The sequence below is a fragment of the Pleurodeles waltl genome, chromosome 10, assembly GCF_031143425.1.
Source record: "Pleurodeles waltl isolate 20211129_DDA chromosome 10, aPleWal1.hap1.20221129, whole genome shotgun sequence".
NCBI lineage: Eukaryota > Metazoa > Chordata > Amphibia > Caudata > Salamandridae > Pleurodeles > Pleurodeles waltl.
Genome location: NC_090449.1, coordinates 893,340,760 through 893,360,500, shown reverse-complemented (window position 1 = coordinate 893,360,500; position 19,741 = coordinate 893,340,760). Strand labels below are relative to the sequence as shown.

Here is a 19,741-nt window from a genome sequence, read left to right as displayed (position 1 = left end):
ATAAATTATGGGGCAAATTGATAAAATATTATTCTTTAGATCAGTTGGGAGACAATGGAATATAAGATCGGGGTGCGCCTTGATGAGAATGTGTGTGTACTTTTTATGATGCAATTTGGCTTATGCTTTGGCATTTCTTTCCATTAATGAACTCATGTGGGATAACGAGTGACTGTGGTGGGGGTAGGGGGTAAGGGAGAGAGGTGGTGGGTTGTTAATGGTTGCTGTAAATGACATGCGAATATCGAAGTCATCTTCCAGCACTGCTATCAGTTGTTTTTTGTTATATTGTCGTCGTAAAATAATAAAATATATTTAAGAAAAAACAAATCACTGGTTCCTCTGCGTAAGCCTTGCTGCTCAGTGCCACGGCCACCCAGGACTGAGATGAGGGTTTGACAGACGGAACCCAGGGATCCTAAAGGAGTTGGTAAATGTATAACAGGGCGAGGTTGCACTACCACACATATAACACACCCAATTTGTTCACACAAATGCAAACAGAATCTGACTAACAGCCTCTTATAAATGGTCTCTGGAGCTAATCAAATACAAAATCAGACATGAAAAGCAGAATAGCTAGTATTTATTTAAAGACACAATAAGCACAATAAACAAAAATAAACCACTATATGATAAATGTTTAATCAGGAATTTTACATTTTATTTTCATAATTTTTTTGGCCAAACCTCTCTACACATTTTAATAGCCTATTACATAAAGTGGGAATGTATCAAGTATCCACTGTGAAAGTGCAATTAAAATTTCAACGTTAGAGTAATTGCTTACATTTTTTGTAAAAAAAAAATGTGTACAAAATAAGCTTGACAGTTTTTATCTTAACTGAACGGTAAAGTCAGGTGCTACGATGTTTTTTTTCCAATTTGTGTTTGTGTTGATGAAAGAAATTACAAATTAATACATTTCTGTATTTATAGTTGGGATTTTGCAGAGACAATGGACAAGCTGAACAATTTATTATTTTCTTTTTTTAAAGGAATACATAAAAATCAGAACCCACACAATGCACAGAATAATCATAGTTTAGATTCCCAAACATTGTTCAATATGATTCACCCACCTGTGTGGCCGTCTATAACAATCTATATCGTCTATATCAATAAACTCACAAACACAAAACTGGTATCATAATGATTTTGTTTAAGAGAATTAAAAAAAGTACAGAAGTTTAATTGTTTAGGACACTTCATAAAATCTGAGCATTTTGGAAACAAGGTGCATACATCAGTAGTTCATAAAAGGGGACAACCACACCTAAAGCAAACAGTAGCTTTAAACTATTTAATTCAGAGGTATTGAGGATATAATTAGTTTTACTGGCTAGAACGTAAGATTTATTTTTTTAGGAACAAGTATTTGGTAAACAGCAGGTGCTAAAAAATAGGATTAAAAATGATTGGAGAGAGATGCTACTCAAGATAAACGTTAAATGGACACCAATTTTTTCTCAAACATTTTCCTTACCTGTACCAGCAGGGATATTCAGCTGAGAATATTTTATTCCTTACAGTAACAGACGGTGCATAACTGTCATGCAGGATGAAAACGTGTTCTATTGATCTCCATTGCTCATGTCTTTAGCATAAATGCAAGTAAAACAGTTTGTATAACTTAGTTGTAATCAAGTAAAATTATATTTTTCATAGGGTTTAGAGTAAAAAGTTTTGATACAATACACAAATCTAACGGCATTACTTTCCCCACAAAAGGATACTGACAATGTAGTGGGTAACGTTTCTTCTACACTAAAGTAACAGGAATCACACAATTATTCTTTTCGTGCATTTTTACAAATAAACAGCACTGTTTGCCTATAATGCAAGAACACTGACTCATAGTCATTCTATCTGCTGTAAAGCCAAGGCCATGGTTGGTTTTATGGAGGTTTTCATTATTTTATAGCATAGTTAATTAAGAACAGAGACACTGAATTTCAAATTAACCACTCCTTTTGAAGGTGGCAGAGCTAGGCAAAGGCACGGTAACATATTGTGCAAGACATTTGAATAAATGTAAAGCAGTTTAAAACTTTTCAAAGTTAACCGTGGAATTTGCTATAAACTACACAATTATATATATTTCCATACTGCAGTTAAAAAGAGAGAAAAAACACATGGAAAAAGAATGATTGCACTTCAATTAAAGTGTTCCCTAACGCATGGTGCACTTGTTTTGCAATTGTATTTTAAATATTAAAATAAACTGTTTAAAACAGCAGCAAAATGTTCAATTCGTTTATAGTGTAGTTTACATTGAAATTAATGTTGTAACCACGACTATAAAGTGCCACATTTTAAAAGTGAATACCACCAAATGGCAACTCATCCTGCAAAGATTAATTCAATTACTTTGCATCGATGCAGGAATACTGTGCATGTGTTTGTCTCAGGTTATACAGTTTTAGCATGTTCTATTTTGGCACATTAGAACTGTAATGCAAATTGACATGTTAAACTGTGATTCATGCAGCGTTTCTAACCATTGCTCTCTTGTTAGACTAGCACATGTGAAACATCACATTGCAAAGGAAATACTCTCCAAAAAGGAAAACAGAACAAAGGAATGGTGTAAAAAAAAAAAACACTAAAATACCAGTGCTAGTGATTGCTGGCTTGCTAATAACATGAATAACATGAGGTTTTCTTTTTTCTTTTTTCTTTAACACAGGACAAGATCATTTGTCCCCAAAACATTCAGTAAGTATTTCCAAATAAGGCTACACAGACTGCTTCTGGGAAGGAACGTAGAAAAAACTGCATATTCCCCTTGCTTTAGAAAAAAAGTCATACATTAGTGAATTAAATACAAATAAAATGCATTACAAATGTAATCAGTATAAAGAACCAATACAGAGGGGCTCCTACGTAATGCATTGTTAAATTCTTAGAGGTTTACCAATGAGCCAAAATTGCAGGTGCCCAGACTTCTAACACTTATCCAGCTGTGAAATGTCCGAGCTAACATGATCAAACAGTCATTAAACCTACAGACAGTCATTAAACCTACATGTTCATACTAAATGCACTTGCTCAAGCCATTCATTTGCAGTCTGTGGAGTTTGACTTGAAACATCTTCCGAGTGACTCACGGTACTAGTTGTCTCACATGTGTAGTCATCGCTGTGCAACATAACCTCAGCTGGGTTCACACTCGAATATGAAGTACTTTCTTCTATTTGGGCTCCTCTACCTTCATTTAGGAGGGCATCCTCAAAAAGTGCATGCTCTTCCTGGACACTTTGTCCAGCATCTTTTGCTACTGAAAATCTGTGATCCTCTTCATTGTCCTGCTGCTGAGAACCCTCATCATTTTCTGCAGTAGTTGAAGGAATTAGTGCAATACTCTGAGGATTTATATCATGAAACCAGGCCATAATGTTCCCAAGCAGATTTTCATTAATGTTAGACTCTTGACTAGCAGAATTTGGATTACTAGATGTTGAATATAATCCACTGTGTGTATCACAGAGAGGGAGTAAGCGAAGGCGATCAGTGGCATGTGGTTCATTGCCTACTCCTAACCTAATAAGACTGTCACCAAGTTCCAACAGCTCAGAGCTACTCAATGCTGTCCTCTGAGCATCTCTGCTTATTGGTGCTGGGTCAAGTCTTGCAGGCAAAGACGAACCTATTGCCCCCAATGATGCTTCATTGTTAAGGAAGTCTCTGGCTTCTTCGTCAACTGTGAGAGCAGAGTCTTGCAACGACAGCTGAATAGCAAGCAGAATGTTTGGGTCGTCTTCATCTAGTGAACTAACAGCCTAAGAAAATATGGAATAGAATATAATTTAAAGTATAATAAAAGAAAACATTTGGCATACTTAGGTAGTAACAAAGAAACATTGACTTTTGGGAACCTGAAAGTACATAATTGCCTCAAAACAGAGCTCAGCATAAATGTTTAGAATAATACTTTTCAGATTTAATACCATGGGTTCCCTAAAGGTAAGCAGTATGCATAAAAAGATAAATATACCCAACATGGACTCAATTCTTCCAGACACGTGTAACTTTCACTCCTCATCAAAATGCCAACTTTTATGGATTTTGTAAAAGGTTGACAAACAATAAGTATGTGTCTTTTACTGCAGAACATGCTGTATCACTTGTCAGAAGGTCACAATATATTAAATAGTAAGTGTTCAACCACTTATTCTCTTCTAAGGCGGGTAGGAAACAATGGACAATACAAAATCTTGAACTGTATACAAGTCAGGATTTCCATGTCTAAGGGAGCCAACCATAAAAATGGTTCTTCCATGTCCACATAGGAGGGCCAGAACGAGTTACACAAATAAATAATATTATCAGATTAAATAAATATACATAAAAACAACATGTATATTTTTCAATTTTCTGCAAGTGTGAAGAATTTGAAACTGGAGGCCAAAGGTTAAATTTGTCGTTTTAGCATTATTTTTGGAAGCAGCACTAACATGGATGATTGGTGGCCTGAACTAAAGTATCCCCAAGGGTCCCAAAAAAGTGACCATGCATTCGAAACAAAAAAAGATGAAGTTCTATTCCAAAGCCCAGCATATCACTTCGTCTTTTACAAAAAGAAATATGAAAAGCGCTAACCTTCCCAATACAATTTTTTACTTTTGTGTATTTATTGTTTGTAAATTATGAAAATGATGTACACTTCAGCTTTTCTGTATTTTGTGCAATATTTTGAGATTTGAATAATGGAAACTGCTTAGGATGGGACCACTGGCTGTCAAAGGCGATTCAGTTGGGTCCTCAGAATTCAAACCTGCTTACCAACACAGATGGTATTTATGATTTCCAAAGATAGCATCACCTGTTCTGAAATCAAGATAGTCCAATTAAATTTTCCCAACTGTCACTAGTTTTTGTCTTGTTTCGGTTTAGTCTTTGCTTGACATAATCAGGCCCTGAGCAATCACAGCTGTGAGGAAGTTTTGAAGATAGAGCAATAGTATGCCTATACTATAAAGCAAGGCAAACACTTACATAGGTGTGCAAAATATCTGCTCAATTAGATAGTACATTTTCCACATTGTTAGCTGAGATTTAAAACTGAGTTGCATCCAAGACCTAATTGGAAGCATAGAGAAATTAACAAAATATATTATCAAGCATTGTCTTGCCAAGGATGGTGTTTGCCCAAAAATCGAAATCTACACAGTAGTGATGTGAGAAGGTATGCACAGATTTGAACCCTGCCAAATGCCATCGATGGAGTGCTCCATTTGAAGGCAGTAGATGTAGCTTTCAGTATATTCCCATCTGATCAGGAATACATTCAATTGATAAATCACAGCTGACAATGTGGCATTTCATAATCCACGTGCAGATAGATTTCTTAGGAGCAGCCTGGCCGATAAACTGTTGTTGTAATACCATAAATAGCATCTGAAATGTTGTTTTTCCCACTGCATGAAACACAGCTAATGACATGGGAAAAAGAATGGGAATACAATACCACTTTAGGAAGAAAATGAAAGTTAGTCTAAAGAAATAACGCATGGACATAAAAAAAAGTAAACAAAATGTCAGTAGAAGTAGCCTGCATTTCTAGGACTAACATAAAGCCACCAAAAAGGTCATGTTAAAGGCAACTTCAAGGGCCACTGATCAATAAGTTCAACAAAAGAATTGGCAAATGCCCTTTAAACACATGAAAGCTTCTTTGGAAAGCAGTTAAAAGGGTGTGTCAACATTTAAAATGCTCAAATACAGACACTGAAGCTAACCTCTCTCCACAAGTAAAGATGGCACAAAAGAATATGGGCCATTTGTACAAACACTTTTTCCCATAGACACAGAATGGGTAAAAACCTTTGCTACATCTGGCCCTATATTATCTATCTTAGATAACAAGTAAGTGTTGCTCACAAAGTAAATGGTGAGGTAAATACAGCCCGTAGTGGTTGGCGACAAAAACTTACAATCTGTGCCACTCATCAGCTATGGCTCTGTACCCTGGTGTGTGGCATATAGAAAAACTGCTCTCTATTAGCAGCCATGGTGTTTCTGATTACTCCTCATTTGATTGCGGAAAAAAGTCAGCACAATGATCCACACAGAAGTATAAAATGATAGATGTATCACTCTATTTTTTCATACTGCTCTGCAGCATTTGGGCTTCAAAAATAAGGGATTGAGCAAGCACATCAAACGAAGAGCAGATATTCTGTGAGCTGTGCAGATGGACAAAGCTGAGTCTTGCTGCAGAGGGAAGATGAGTATTGCCACCAGCCAGAGTGTGCTGAACTCGCACCTTGCCCTTAGCTGAGGGGTCAAAGTAAGCATATGCAGAGGGTGAAAAAAAAACATACAAAAGGGATGTCAGTAAGGCTGAGCTTCAGAAAGGGGAAGTCGGTGGGTAAAAGAAAATCTGTGGAGGGAAGACAATCAGATATGATCTTTTGCAGATTCCTTATCTTGTGACAGACTTCTCAGCAAATTCTTAAAAATGTGGATGAAAGGACTTTGGATATGTCACACCAAAATAATGTTCTAGTTCAAGATATGCTGAACTGTTCCATTCACCCAAACTGCAAAGTAAAGGAATAATGTTTTGAACAAATATACAGCGTGGACAAAGTATCTGGTTAATACATTTACTAAAAGGGCACAATTGTCACAAATAAGCTTATGAAGAGTTGACAACAGGCAGGCTGATCTCAAGAAAGTTGAGAGATCTGCAAATGAGAACTGATAGGACTATCACAACTGAGTGAGACACAGAAACTGGGGCAGATGAAGACACACTTCCAACTCCATTAATCAAAACTCCTTAAAACCTACAACTATGACAGACCATACACATTCATACTGATGTGGGGACTAAAATAAATTACTACTTGCCAAAAGAAAACAGAGTACTTTCCAAGCACTAAAAATAATAATGGACCACTGATTTTCTTACAGTTAATGGTCGTTCCCCCGCTTTGGCATCTTTTATAAATTCTCATGCTTGAGAGATACCAGTCATTGAGCTGGGAGTCCCAAAATATAATTTCCATAACAATATCCTGTTAAACATAGTTAAAGAGCCTGTGAACACATTGACGTAATTAGCCAACACACCTCATTGACGGAACCACATGACTCAATGGGAGTCAGGCTGGGCACCTCGGAACCTGTCTATTAATTCAGGACAGTGGTTTAGCACCCCGACTTAGACTAGCAGCGGGCCCAGTGCAGCAGCCCCGGCTGCACAACATTCATTCACCTCATGCAGAACGCAATAAATTGAAGGTAGACTTCTTGCGTCCTAATCCTCTTTCCATTATTATTAACAGCCAGGGTCGTACCATCTCTCTAAGTCTTCAAGCTCAACAAGGGCTGCTCCAATATCTTCAATCAAAGCTCCTCCCAAAAGGAAAGCAGAGGCCCCAAAAATGTTTGCAAGAGAAAACTCTTCAAGTACCGCAAACAGAAGTATCTTATCCCCTAGAAGCGGACAAACAAGGAAAGCTACCTTCAGGATGCACTTCAAAACCTCCAAGTCCACAGGCTGCATCGTATACTAATGGCAGAAGGCCACCCAAATTACTCTTTCAACCAGAATACGCCACTCAAGGTCAGCATGATATTCTCAATAACGATAATATAATAAGATTACTAAGAGAGATTCCTGAGTTCAAAGGCATAACCTCAGCAGATCTAATAGCAGTGGAATTTCGGCCAGCCAATAACATTCATCTATCAGAATACACCCTAACTTCATGGAAAACAAATTAAATAGTGGACCTAATTCTCTCCTCGGCCACAATCTTTGAGAGTTGAGGGATCACGCTCAATAGACCCTAGATCCCCAGGTATCCATACCCTTTGTTGCACCAAAGCAATCCACCTAACAGTTTGGTTTCTAAAGCCATCATCTGATCAATTCTGGAGCAGCTTGTACTACTCCTTCCCTTTGCCATTAGAACCCTTTTCCACCTCCGCTATGCTAGACCAGTCGTCCTGCTTCTCTTCAGCAAATGCTGTTGAAAATCCTGCTCAGTCAAAATAGTGCCCAATGTGGACTACACAAACAACGTCTCCAGACTGTTTCCACAGACCCCCGAGCAACTGTAAGTGACCAGGAGGCAAAACCCAACGCCCTAGGACACCTCTTCACCCCTCCGCTCTGGACCCAGAAGAGGAGAACCAAGCATAACCCCACATCGCCCCACCTTGTGAGACCTGAGCCCACTTGTCGGCTTGGTCGGACTGGACCATCAGACCACAACTACAGAGTGTTTCAGCCGGCCCCACCTGCAACTGCGGGGAACTCCAGTGCTGGACCTGACGCCAATGCACCCACGCCCTACAGCCTAAGGAGGAGTGGACTGACAGTGTCCACTCGTGCCCAAGGACTTCAAGGGTCGAGCCTCCCTGTGGGTTCTCCTGGACTGTGTTTCCAGTCCATCCCTGCAGTGACTTTGTAACCGGTCCCGTAAGTACCTAGTCTACTCTGCCGTCTTTGTTTTACTCCATAAAATTGCATAGCAGCTCTGAAAAACGCACTGTCTACTTTTAACAACTCTAAAAATTCTTAGCTCGAAAAGTACTCACTTGACTCCAGAGATCTTAGTGACAAAGTTTATATAAAAGTATGTGTTGTTTTTATAAATTGGGGTCGGATTGTTTTTATTGAGTGTGTGTCTCACTTACTGCATGAGTGTGTGCCTTGCAGGCTTATCACTACCCTCTGATATGCCTAACTACTCGACCACACTACCCAAAAAGAGAGCATTTGGGATATGATTTGTGCCTCTGTGATACCTCCGGGGATTGCTTGGACTCTTTGCACAGTGTACCTCATTTTGGCCCACTGAAACAGTCCACAGCAAAACGCCAGGAGCATGAGTAGTTTAGGCAACAATCATATGTCTAGCTTCTCTACGACTGCAGTGAGTTAAAAAGGTTATGCCTTCAGACATGTGGATAGTAAGTATGGGAGCAATGGTTAATTTCGGGTGACAGGAACAATTATTTAGCACCATCTATTCTAGCCAGAGCAGATATTAATTTTTAAAATCATTATAGGGGTATTTGCACATGTAAACATATATTATAGTATAAGATGTTTAAACATATATTTCTCTCCTGATACCGCAGAGAAAACAAACAAAAAAGATTTTGACCAACCAAACAATCAAGGAAAATATTGTAAGACGTTATAAGAAAGGGAGGTGTGTCCTTGGAAGGAAACCTAAAGGGATTCCTGATTTTCAGAGTGACTGACAGGGGTAAATTCATTAAACCAAAAGTAGTGCTGAGTATTCAAAGAAGCTGAACTCACCATGGACATCCCATGTCTTCTATTGCCACTGCCTTCTTGTGTATCTGTTAACATAAAAAATGTAAAAACATATGATGAACTATATTTGTAACCATAACAAGTTATGTTTCTCAAATAAGATAATACCTTGAGTACTTTGGACAACTATGCATTGCAAAGAGCTAAGATTGTTTAATTCATAGTAACATGCAAGTAGGTGCACTGTATAAAAACCACTAATGTTTAGTTTTGTTTTCTAACAGTCATTTCAGTGCAGGACCTGACCTCTGATTATCCTGGGCCATCAAGTCAAAACATGTTTTTAAATACATTTTTTTGAAGTTTTAGAACTTACAAGAAAGTAAACCAGTACTTCCATGACACCCATCAAGTACAATCTAAATCAGAGTTGTAAAGCAAGAGTTTGGTTATAAAGCATTTTTATAAATGTAGGTGTAGCAACAATGCGGTTGGAGCTACCCCACTATTTATTATACGTCTACTCCCCATAACCAAAGCTCTGAAAATAAAATGAAAAGCCCACTTACATTTAGTGACACCACAATCTGGCATATCTCCATGTCATCAAGATCTTTTCCCATCTCTTCAGGCAGCCACACATCCTATAAATGGATTTGGGTCTCAACTCCTCGACGCCTAAATGGATTAGACGGACTAAGCAGTAGCTTTTAAAGAAAAAAATCCCTCTCCCTCCCAGCCACCCAACTTGTGCTCCCCCTCAGTGGCTTGCATTCAAAGAGGGGGTCTTGACCAATTAGGTGTCATGGTGAAATCTTGTTGTGAGGAATTATTTAATACATTGTCTGCCTTAGTGTTGGACAGGAAAAACGACCTGCTTAACGAGGTTGAGTATAGCCTGGGCAATACTGCAGCTTCCAATAGTCAACCTTGTAGCAAAGTTAATAATTCCAAGGCCTCATCGGTCCAGCTTCTCGGACCCCCTGAGAATGTCCATTTTAACCCTCTGAATATTCATAACCGGTCTGATCAGATATGTGAGAGCCGGTCTGTGACATCTGTCACAGACCCAAATTTGAATTGAGGAAATCACCTGTTGAGGTTCTCACCCTCTGCCAGTTCAAAGGGTCCATCATCAAAGCTCTTTCGAAACCAGTTGTGTCGCCCACATCTTCAAATTCCCCCACAGTCAACCCCTATGTTATTATGTTGGACCAAGTCCCTATGCTCAAGGATGGAGATAATGAGTTGGAACAAGAATTGAAGTGCAAAGTTTTCCACTGGCTTGGGCTTAAAGTGGGAGGCTTGCTGATTTTTCCATTGAGGTCCTTACAGTCAGACCAGTGGCAAGCTTAGGCCACTGTAGAGCCTTGATGGATAAGGATTGTGTTGTGGTCAATTTTAGATCACCTGGATTGGTGAGGACGCTGTTATGTTCTTTAAGCCATCAGTGTTTCGTAAGAGCCTCTTTCCTGGGTTTCTATTATGTTCCCTGGAGGTAACGGCAGGTTGTCTTGCGGGTCACTCCAGGGGCAAGTGTTCATTTGGCTACCTCTTTAGAGATGCCACAATTTTGCCTGGAAAACAGTTTTTCTGCCTTTCGCGACTTGGAGGAGGTTGATTGACTGGTTCCTGCAAAAGCTTGAGGTGGCACTATTTCCTGTGCAACAATAACTGCCACTCTCGCTTTGGAATGGGGCCCTCCCAGAGTGATACATCAGAGAAATCGTGAGACTTTAGATCCTGAGAAAAGAACAGCCTTGTCCACCTGCACTGACCGGAATTCTTCTTTTAAAGTTGTCTCTTGGAAAATTTGCAGGGATACGTACTCAATTGGGCAATGAGGATTGGCAGAGTTTTGTATCAGAACCTGAGTTAATATGCCTCCAAGAAACTTGGTCTCAGGCAGGTTTCCATATTAATGGCTATCGCTCTTTTTGTATTCCAGCACTACCAGCACCTCCGGGTAGGGCAAGGGGAGGTCTGACTGTTTTACTCTCCCATAAATGCCATAATGTAGCTATCAAGCGTTTGGAATCTTCTCCCTGGTTTCAATTGTAGTGGATAACGGGGATGGGCCTGCTTGACTTCCTGGTGATAATTTGTATCATAACATATTTGATCAACGCAATTCTAGTGTTGCGGTGCTGTTGAGTAAGGCTGTTCAGAGGGCGTAACCTTTAACCCATGATGTTTGCGTTTTGTGGGTGTGTGATTTTAACTGTACTTTATGCAGGTTTAGTAATTTGAGGTTTAGCAGTCTGGATAACAAGGTTGACCAATCCCTGACACACTTTAGGCATTCACATTATAGAAATGCTTTAAACAGTATTATTATGGTTAATGACTTAACATGTCTACCGGACTGTGTGGTTAAAGACTCCTCTGCCCCTCCCACTTTTTTAGGCAGGTCAAGACTGAGCATTATTGACTTTATGTTGATTTCAAATAACCACAGTTGCTTGGTCGTGGATTTTTCTGTGGTTCCTAACTGTGCCAGTGATCATAACCCCTTCAGGTATCTCGTTCTCGTTTTAAATTTAGGGACAGCCTGCGGCCATTTCATCCAATCCCCATTCGGCATTGCTTGAATCAGGACATAAGACTAAAGTGGGATCGGATCGACTCAAGAATTTTTGAGGGAAAAGGCGATAGAGAAAATATTGACTTGATAAATAGTTGCCTCGCTTCTGAGGGTCGTCCCGCAGAAGTGGTTAGGGATTTTTAGCTTCTGTGCCAAGCTGTATCAATTGAGCTAACTGTCAAACAGCCTGTAACCCCAGTTACTTTAGACTGCTGGTTTGACAGTGCTTGCACGAAAGTTCATAAACGTTTAAATGTCGCTCTACACTTGGTCCCTTGAGTTAAAACAACAGTTAATATGAGATCACGCTTGAGGCCAGAAGGGAGGTGCTGAGAAAGGGTGCCTGGTTTGACCTACAGGTTGCTAGGCAGCTTAAAGATTTGAGGATATTTTGGGAGGTGGTAAATCGACCTCTGTTTACAGAGGGGCCTGACTCCAGACTAAATTGTGTGATCACTGGGACAGAATGGATTGCCCACTTTACCCACATATTTAACCCCAAAGGGAAGACATTTGAAGAGGTAGAAAATGGTCTTTTGGTAACCATTGATGCCATCCAGGCCAATAATCTTAGTAATTCAATCACAGTGAAGGAGGAGGTGTCAGCGATCAATAAGGGCATTTGCCGGAAAGCACCGGGACCAGATGGAGTCCCCTTAGACCTTTTTGGAAATAATCCTGTGCTCTGGGGCCCTATTTTAACAAATCTATTCAAAGCCGCCATTTTAGGCCCACTTCCTGTTTACTGGAAGAAGGCCACTGTGATTCCAATTTTCAAGGAAGGGAACAGAAATGATCCCGGATGTTATAGGCCAAATTCCCGGTTAGATTCCACAGTTAAGGTTTTGGGACGTGTGCTGTTAGCCCGCCTGGAGACTTGGGTTAACGATAATAATATACTGTCAAGAGTCCACTACGGGTTTACAAAACGCCGTGTAATGGTTGAGCAGTGTCCCAACCTTGCATTGATTGTCAGAAAGTACACCAAGTCCATAAAGAGCTCTATACACCTGACCTTCATGGACTTGGTGAATGCTTTTGACACAGTGACCCATGAGAAACTCTGGAATATGCTAGGGGATATGGGTGTTGAGGAGTCATTGGTCAACATTCTTTGAGGCTCCACTGGAATACAATGGTGAACGTCTGTTATGGCCTGGGGATAGGGAGGGATATAAACCACTGATTGTATTACTTCCACTGAAGGCATCTGTCAGGGATGCATTTTAGCCACGTTTTTATTTTTGGAATAAATTAATCGTTTGGAGGCTTTACTGCAGCCAAATAGACCATCCAAGGATAGGACATTTCTCTATTCCACTGCTACTTTACGCAAATGATGCCATCCCGTTGGCTAGAACAGCAAATAGCCTGCAGAAAGTTCTTGACACCTTCATAGAATTTATGTCCTCTTTGAACTTGAAGGTGAATTTGATGAAATTGTAAGTTGTGGTCTGCGGCCTCAGAGCTACAAAAACTAGAACTTTTCATGTTGAGGGAAAATGGTTGGACAAAGTTTCTGAATTTTGCTACTTAAGAGTACTTTTCAATAACCAGTTAAAATGGGATTCTCTTGTTATGTTGAGGGTGGAGTAAGTCGACCAAATAGCTGAAGCACTTTTTCGTTTTGCAGCCAAACTTAGACAGAGACCAGATGAATGGTTGCAGACCTTGTATAAAGCAAAATGTCTGTCAACAGCCTCCTATGGGAGTGGTGCCTGGGGCTACCACAGACTGTTCCAAATTACAGGCTACATACAATGCCTTCATTAGGAGTCTATTGGTTGTCCCATAAGGGTCTTCAACGTTCTTCTGTCACTAAAAGGTGGGACTGAATTATTTGGATAGCATAATAGGTGTAGCCCCACTATTGTTGTGGGTCAAAATTAGGTCTTTCGAATGAGCTAGAATTTTCCAGACAAATCATCCGATTGTTTGTCTTTGCCCAATCATGATAAGATCCCATGGTTAGGATACATTAAAAGTGTCTTTGGAGAATTAGGTCTTAGGGAGTTTTTGATGACACAGCCCACATCTACCCACAAGCTAAATCGGCATATATGAGAAGAGCAATGATGGCCTGTAAGCGCCCCCCCCCCCCCCCACTTTGTCCATTATCTCTGAATAATGTTAGTGAGGTTGCCCCTGTTTTTTCCTTTTGAATCCCCAGCTTAGATTTTTTTTGACCAGGTTACGACCAGGCACTGTCCATTTTTCAGTAGCATTTCTGATTCGGGGTGGCTGGGTGGGAAATCTCCCCCCTTGTCCTTGTGATAATGCTTCTAGACAGTCAACTGTTCATTTTCTTTTTTTTTCTGTCCACTTTAATATTCCCTGAGGCGTTCATTTTTGCTCCTATTATTGAGATCTGCCAGGCCACTCTCACTTTGTGATGGTTGGAGGTTATTGTATTTGTTGGAATCTCAGAAAGTCTGTCGGGCAGTTCTCAAATTTATCAGAGGGGCGCTCATTATAAAACAAAAATGATATGGCTGAAGGTATTTAGCCTTATGTATGGGATGTATAAAGCAATAGGCATGAGATCTACCTTGTAGAAGGGTCTTTTTTATTAATCAATTCTATCAATTTAACTTTTGTTTGGTTTGAATTCTAAAATTTTATTGAAGACATTTTGTATTTTATTTTATGTGTGTGCTTTTATGATTTTTCAAAAATCGAATAAAGTTCTGATGATGATTTGTGCATGGCCATACAAGAGTCCACACCCATTCCTCATCTATCAACGTTTAGGATTTGCTTGGAAATGTCCCCTCCTAGCCAGCACCAGATGCTTCTTGCCCAAAGTCATTTGGAGTTTTGGAAAAATCAGTCTCGGTCTGGATCCCCCGAGTAACTATTCTGAGGGTTAGACACTGACAATATGCCTCTGTTAACAGTATCCCTAAAGGGACAGATTTCAGAACAAGTGATATTTTGTAGAACTACCAAGAGGTGTCATATCCCTCGTTTTCATACTATCAATTTTCAAGTAATTTATCATTAAGGATCACAGTTTATTTTATAGTTTCAATAAACAGAAAAAAAGATTTTTCAGAGAACGCTCTCAAATATGGTTTAGAAGGGTGCACAGAGGTAACTAACTTCCTATCTCTCTTCAGAGCTAGAGTTCCCTCATCAGGGGAAAATCTTTCAAATAAAATACATAAGGATAATCACAGTTATCAATGGTTCTTTTGAAGATACATATTGCCGTGCAACAGTAGCATCATTTTGCACCCATTACTCAAGATGGTGATGTTAGTGTAATCACTTGCTCCTGTGCAATATAATGCACTTAAATGTCTTGTGACCTTCCTACCGCAAGACCACGTAACCCTGGTCAGAAGCAAGCATCAAATTTAAACTGGCCTGATGCACCTAGGAAACCAAGTTCCCAAACCAGATAACTGGGGAAAAAAATAACAATACATCACAAATCCACAACAAAAGGTTTTGGGACAAGCAATTTGTGGATTACATATGTGACACTATTGCTAGTGGAAACTTCTGTTAATATATGGAGCAAACGTTCAGTACAAAATGTCTGTTATGAACGGTTGAGTAGGCGGAACTGTTTTCGCACTTGTTCAACAGTGCAAATGGTGATGCAACATTGCATCATTGCAGTCCACGCAATCCCCCAATGTTGAGCAAAACTGCAATGTACAATATGTGTAATCCAGCTCCAGGAATGGCCTGATGTCTTGACAGGTTTTCAGGAAATGCTTGTTAGCCAGGGAGGAACTGTAACTAGGAAGGGTGAAAGCTGGTGTTGCTGACTTCTCCTATGTATTGCTTGAAGTATACATTTTCTCTCTGGTGGCATTTCTATGTCGTATTCGCTGAAAAAATTGGATGTCTATTGGGTTCTCCAATGATAATCTAACAAGGTGGTACCCACTAGACACACTTTGGTAATTCAATGAGCTATTTAAAAAAGGAGCCAATAAATTAAAAGGAAATAACTAAAATGCCTTTTGCTGCAGTGACTTGGTAAAAAACTGATAATTTCGGGTGATACTCCACTGACAGCTTGTGGGAAAATAGGCACTTAAAGTATTTCAAGGGTATTATACATGCGTTAAGCCACAGAATTTATTTTGGTAGTATGTCCTGACTAATTTCATTTTTTTAGGCCTCGGCTGAAACAGCGCATGTGTGGTCGCTTGAGAAATCTTTTGTTAACTTAAACCTATAAGGGAGCTTGGAGCCCAGTCATTACATACCATTAGTTGGCTTCATTGTCACTCTCATTTCCCTGCTTCTCAATGTTTAAAAGCTCCAGGGCGATACTGTAACAACTGATTTATTGAATGTTTAAAAGCACTTTGTTTGTCTTCCAAATGCAGTCTTTACAACTTTGCTTTTATATTCTCCAAGGTAATACTTTAGCCATGGATTTATTTAATATTTAAAATAACTTTCTCTCTTTTCAATGTGTAATTTGACCTTTTTATTAATGCAGTTTGTTAACTGCGTGCTTTTATATGCCAGAGTAAGACACTTTAACACTATAGTCATGGACTGATTTAATGTTCAAAAGCTCCAGAGTCGTACAGCAGCAACAGACTTATTTGAGGTTTAAAAGCACTTTACTCGTTTTCCAAATGCAACCTTTACCACTATGCTACTTTTATATCCTCCAGGGTGATCCTGTGGCCACAGACTTATTTTTTCAGTGTATCTTTTTATACAGCAATAAAACAGTATACAATTACTGTAAATCAAGGTATTTAGTGTAGAAGAAAACATTACAGTACAATCTTCAAAGAACCATTGTATACAAGGATGCTATAGAGAAATCAATGGCAACTCATTCAGGTCTCATCATCAGTGTCTGTTGGCCTGAAACGCCAAGGTACCCAAATCCGCTCGCATTTACATTCACATCTACCCAATTTATAGATTCCCATCTATACTTTCCCACATTAGTCCACGAAAGTCCATACGCCTAACTCAAGTACATCGGGACCCATGCCATTGGAGAAATATCAAATCTGCCAGGGTTTTGCTTATCCTATGCCAATATTTTGCTATATAAGAGCATTGCCATATCAAACAGTAAAAAGACCTGTCCGGGTCATCGCATCTTGTACAGTTCAAGTTCTGTCCCTTAGCTATCTTCCAGAGGATCTCAGGGCTGAAGCAGAGTCTGTAAAAATAATGGGATTGGGCCATCAAAAGGTTGGAGGGGGTGGCCAGAACTTATGTGGTCCACCTGACCTCCTGCCAATCATCATCCTCCAGCTCCCTAACTTTTTGTTGCCAGCTATGTGTTACACCCTAAAGCATCTGGAACATTCAGGAGAAGAGGCCAATACAGTCTTGATATTGCCTCACTATCGAGGGGTTCCATGATTCATTTCACTTCAATCTGGATATAATCGTGTACTGTTGCTAACTCAGTTATCTGCGTTTCTAGGGTATGGTGGAGCGGGAGCTATGTTTAAAAAGACCAAAAAAGCAGGACCTATGATATTGAAACTTTTCAGTCAACTGGTCAAAGGGTAGGAGGTGATGATGGTCCCATACATCTCCCAAGTTAGAAATGCCAACCAGGTCCCATCAGAGGAAGCCTTAAACCGCAACACTGGTTTTTACAATGTTACTGCCATAGAGGTATCTGCAGTGTGAGTTTACAAAGCCATTTGATAAGAGTAGGGGATGCGGGAGTCTGGTGATCTGTGGTATGAAATGTGAGGGACACTCTCCATATAGAAGATTCAGAGTCTCTAGTTATAGGGTCAACAGTAATAAGGTTGGAGGTCAGGTAGGCCCATGCCACCATGTGTCTGGGGAGTGTACACTTCACATAAGAGACTTTATGACGTCTCCCTTCCCAGAGGCATTTGGTATCAATGACTGGAGTTCTTGGAAGAATGTGTTTGTAATAATGAATGAAAAATTATGCAGTACATAGAGAAAGCATGGGAGCACCACCATCTTGTAAAGTGGCACCCTACCAATTAAAATTGAGGGGCCCGTGTTTTTTCCAGTCGCCACCTTTGGCCTGGACTTGGCTTACCAAGGAGCAGTGGTTGTCCCACTCTGAATGTAGTCCACCATCAGCGTCGTCCCAGGATGCTGATCGCCGTCCGGAGGATGAACCCAAGTTGTAAAGGAAATGTCAATGGTCTCAGAGGCGGATTGGCATCGCAAAGGGTTGGATCAGCATCTCCAAGGACAGAGCGCCCAGGCCCACTGAAGCATACAAGCGGGGCTCAAGGGACTGATGAGGCGGCGGCGCAGGCCCCACAGACCAGGACACCTTCTGACAACCCCAACCTCAATGAGATAAACTCGTGCAGCTACAAAAGCTTGTCCGAAAGCCCCGTCATTTAACATTGGACTCGATGATGCCACACAGGGGCTACATCTTACTGAATGACCATGACCTATTATGCCATGTTTGGTGATCTGGTGCTGATGAACAGAATCCTATACTATGGAGGAGTCGTCCACGACCCAATAACCTACTTTATCCCCTTTTTCCTTTAAGAGTTTCATAGAGTTGTGCTTATATGGGCATCAGATGCTTTTGGAGGGAAGTATGGGGAGGGGTGGGAGTTGGTGGGGGTGGGAAAGTAAGTTGTTCAGTAGGTTTATGTTGGTTTTTGTTAGTATATGTTCAACACTTTTATTTTGGCAGGCATGTAACAGCGTACACGCACCTACAGCAGTCAGATATGATCATGAGGCTACGCGTGTTGAGCACGGGCCCTATGGACCTAGCATTAGGCAACATCATGCCTTTGTTTGTGGACCCCCCTTTTGGCACTGTGTCACCTGACTTTCTACCCGTGATGATGAAACCATTTCAGATTTTGTCTTGGAACATAAATGGTCTCCTGGACAAAATAAAACTGCTGTCTTCAATTTTGTTCACTGCCATAGCCCAGACATAATGATGCTGCAGGAGACACACCTGGTGGGGCAATGCTGCCCTTTGTTGAACTGACGTGGGTATGATCGAATCTATCATTCTGGCTTCCAGAGAGATTCTAGGGGTGTAGCAATCCTGCTACGGTACTACTAGCCAATAGTGGTCGACAAGGTGATCAGAGACATTCAAGGGTGGTACATTGCTCTCATGGGTACGATAGAAGGCCGCCCAATAAACTTAGTGAGTGTTTACGCTCCTCCAGGGATGGTACAAAACTGCTTAAGGGACCTGGCAAAGATATTACTATAGCTTCCTTAGGGACAGACACTGATAAGGGGTGACTTCTATGCAGTAATTGATCCTGGGAGGGATACATCTGGTCAGCCATGTGCTTCTCGGCACGCAGCAGCGAAGCACCTAACAGACTGGCTCACATCCTTGGGATTGAGTGATGTATGGAGACAGTGGCATCCGCCGGCCCGACAGTTTACTCACACATCAGCAGCCCCCATATACAATCTAGAATAGATCTTACCCTCGTTCCAAATGAAGAAAGAAGGGGTACTGATCTGATCACGCCTCTTCCCTGGTACACATGGGATCTGCTGGCGCAGTAATTCGCCCAGTGTGACGATTTAACGCTTGGCATCTCCAAAGCAAAGACTGTATTCACTACTTAAAAACTGAATTGCAGGCGTAATTTAACATAAACAACAGTTCCGTCTCGTTACCCGGACTCTCTGGGTGGCCAGTGAAGCAGTGATCAGAGGTTTCCCTAAAGGGTTTGTCCACTCACAAGAGAGATCGGGTACACCCTATATTGCACAATTAGAGGCTCAGGCCCTTCTGCTCGAGGCCGGGCTGACGAGGCACCTCAAAGACTACATCGAGCGGGACTTCTAGCAAACCCCACCTGCCCCAGATGTGGTATAGCACGGACGCCTGCCACTAATCCGGGATGAAATATGCAACCAGTCCATGGAGACAGCTAAACACCTTTGGGGGGCGCCCATTGCCAGGGTATATGGTT

At 40.7% G+C, this 19,741-nt stretch overlaps 1 protein-coding gene across 5 annotated transcripts in view; it reads right to left on the bottom strand.

Moving 5' to 3' along the window:
• Positions 1-567: 567 nt before the first annotated feature.
• ANKIB1 (ankyrin repeat and IBR domain containing 1) overlaps positions 568-19,741 on the bottom strand; it is a 379,415-nt gene continuing 360,241 nt past the window's right edge. For all 5 annotated transcript variants that reach the window (XM_069211633.1, XM_069211632.1, XM_069211636.1 and 2 more), the window contains exons 19-20: positions 9,287-9,330; positions 568-3,782 (exon numbers count right to left, since the gene is read on the bottom strand). In XM_069211633.1, coding sequence (XP_069067734.1) covers positions 3,033-3,782; positions 9,287-9,330 — 794 coding nt within the window. In that variant the 3' untranslated portion in view covers positions 568-3,032. The remainder of the gene's footprint in view (positions 3,783-9,286; positions 9,331-19,741) is intronic.